The 1442-nt window shown below is 30.4% G+C and overlaps 1 protein-coding gene across 1 annotated transcript in view; it reads left to right on the top strand.

The window, feature by feature from the left end:
- Positions 1-1066: 1066 nt before the first annotated feature.
- Positions 1067-1442, top strand: part of Phum_PHUM363320 (Homeobox protein OTX1, putative) — a gene marked incomplete at both ends in the record, with an annotated part of 1274 nt that continues 898 nt past the window's right edge. The window contains 2 exons of the mRNA XM_002428064.1: positions 1067-1093; positions 1348-1442. The exon at positions 1348-1442 is cut by the window's right edge and continues 898 nt beyond it. Coding sequence (XP_002428109.1) covers positions 1067-1093; positions 1348-1442 — 122 coding nt within the window. The remainder of the gene's footprint in view (positions 1094-1347) is intronic.

Raw genomic sequence — 1442 nt, 5'->3', positions numbered from 1 at the left:
TCTCTCCCTGCATTCGTTACATTTACGCAAAAATAAATCCATAAACACATTCGTACAAACACACACACGTGATTGTTTGTCTCACGTTGTTATTGTTGTTTTAATTTAAATAATTTTTTTTTTTAATTATAAACAAACAAAATCGATTTGTTTTTTCGGAAAACTCCATTGATTACGTCACGTCACGTCACGTTTAATTAATTTTTAGGTACGCGACAGAAATTTTTTTTTTACGATTTGAAATATGCGAGTAAACATTTTTTTTTTTTTTTTTTTTTGACGACGACAATGGAGACAAAAAAAATGGTTGGAATAGAGGGGATGATGGAATAAGGGTTGAAGGTAGAAAAAAAATATATTTTTTTTACCGCCCTTAAATCCCGGACCTAAAATACATAAAAAAAAAAAAAGGGCGACTCGACTCCCATGGAAAAAAAAAAAAAAAAAAATTTTTTTTTTTTTTTTATTTACGCAACAGTAGACGACCGAAGTAAAATGGAGCATTAATTTTTTTTTTGTATCTTTTAAATTAAAAAAATAAAATAAGCCAAAGAGAGACAAAATGGCGTCACGCAGGTTAATCAGGTTTAAAAAAGTTTTTTTTTTTTTTTTATATAACTGCCTTCGGATACTACACAATAAAGTGAATAACTTGAGAGAAAAAAAAAAAATTTTTTTATTTTTTTTATTTTTATTACAAAATGGCGGCCGATGACGTTTCGAATGCGTTTGTTTTGTTTTCTTTTTTTTATTTATTTATTCATCATAAGCAAACAAATTTTGGGGGCGAAATTTTTTTTTTTTTTTCATTCGATAATTAGATGCGGTCGTGTCATAATCTCTACGAGTCGCACTTTGATAAATTAACTTATTATGTTGAAAGTATAAAGCAAGCCCTGCGGTATAGAGACGAACGAACGAACGAACGAACGAACGCACACACACGTTCGCCCTTTTATTTAAACCTAATAATAATAATAATAATAATAATATTCATGCACGTTGCAAAAAAAAAAAAGTTTTTAGTGTAGTTTCGCCGGGGGGTAAAACAACAATAAATGTAAAAATGCATTTTATGGCGCAAACTTTAGGGGTTTCGCCCAACCGCCCGCCCAACTTTTATTTGCGTTTTGAATTATAAACATTTTCTTTTGTGTTCTTATATCATCCCCACCTCCCGTTCGTTTTTCCCTCCCTCCCTCCCTACACCAACACGAGGCAAAAGATTATATAATTAAATTTGTTAATTAAAATTTAAACGTCACGTTATTCGACACGTTGCCTTACTTAGAACATTTAACGATTTTGTTTTTTTTTCTGTTTTTTTTTTTTTTTTTATTAATTTAGGTGTGGTTTAAAAATCGTAGAGCTAAATGTCGCCAACAGTTACAACAACAACAACAACAACAATCACTTCACGGTTCGACAAAATCAAACGTCAA

The sequence above is a fragment of the Pediculus humanus genome, genomic scaffold (assembly GCF_000006295.1).
Source record: "Pediculus humanus corporis 1103172107781 genomic scaffold, whole genome shotgun sequence".
NCBI lineage: Eukaryota > Metazoa > Arthropoda > Insecta > Psocodea > Pediculidae > Pediculus > Pediculus humanus.
This window is presented reverse-complemented; position numbering and strand designations above follow the sequence as displayed.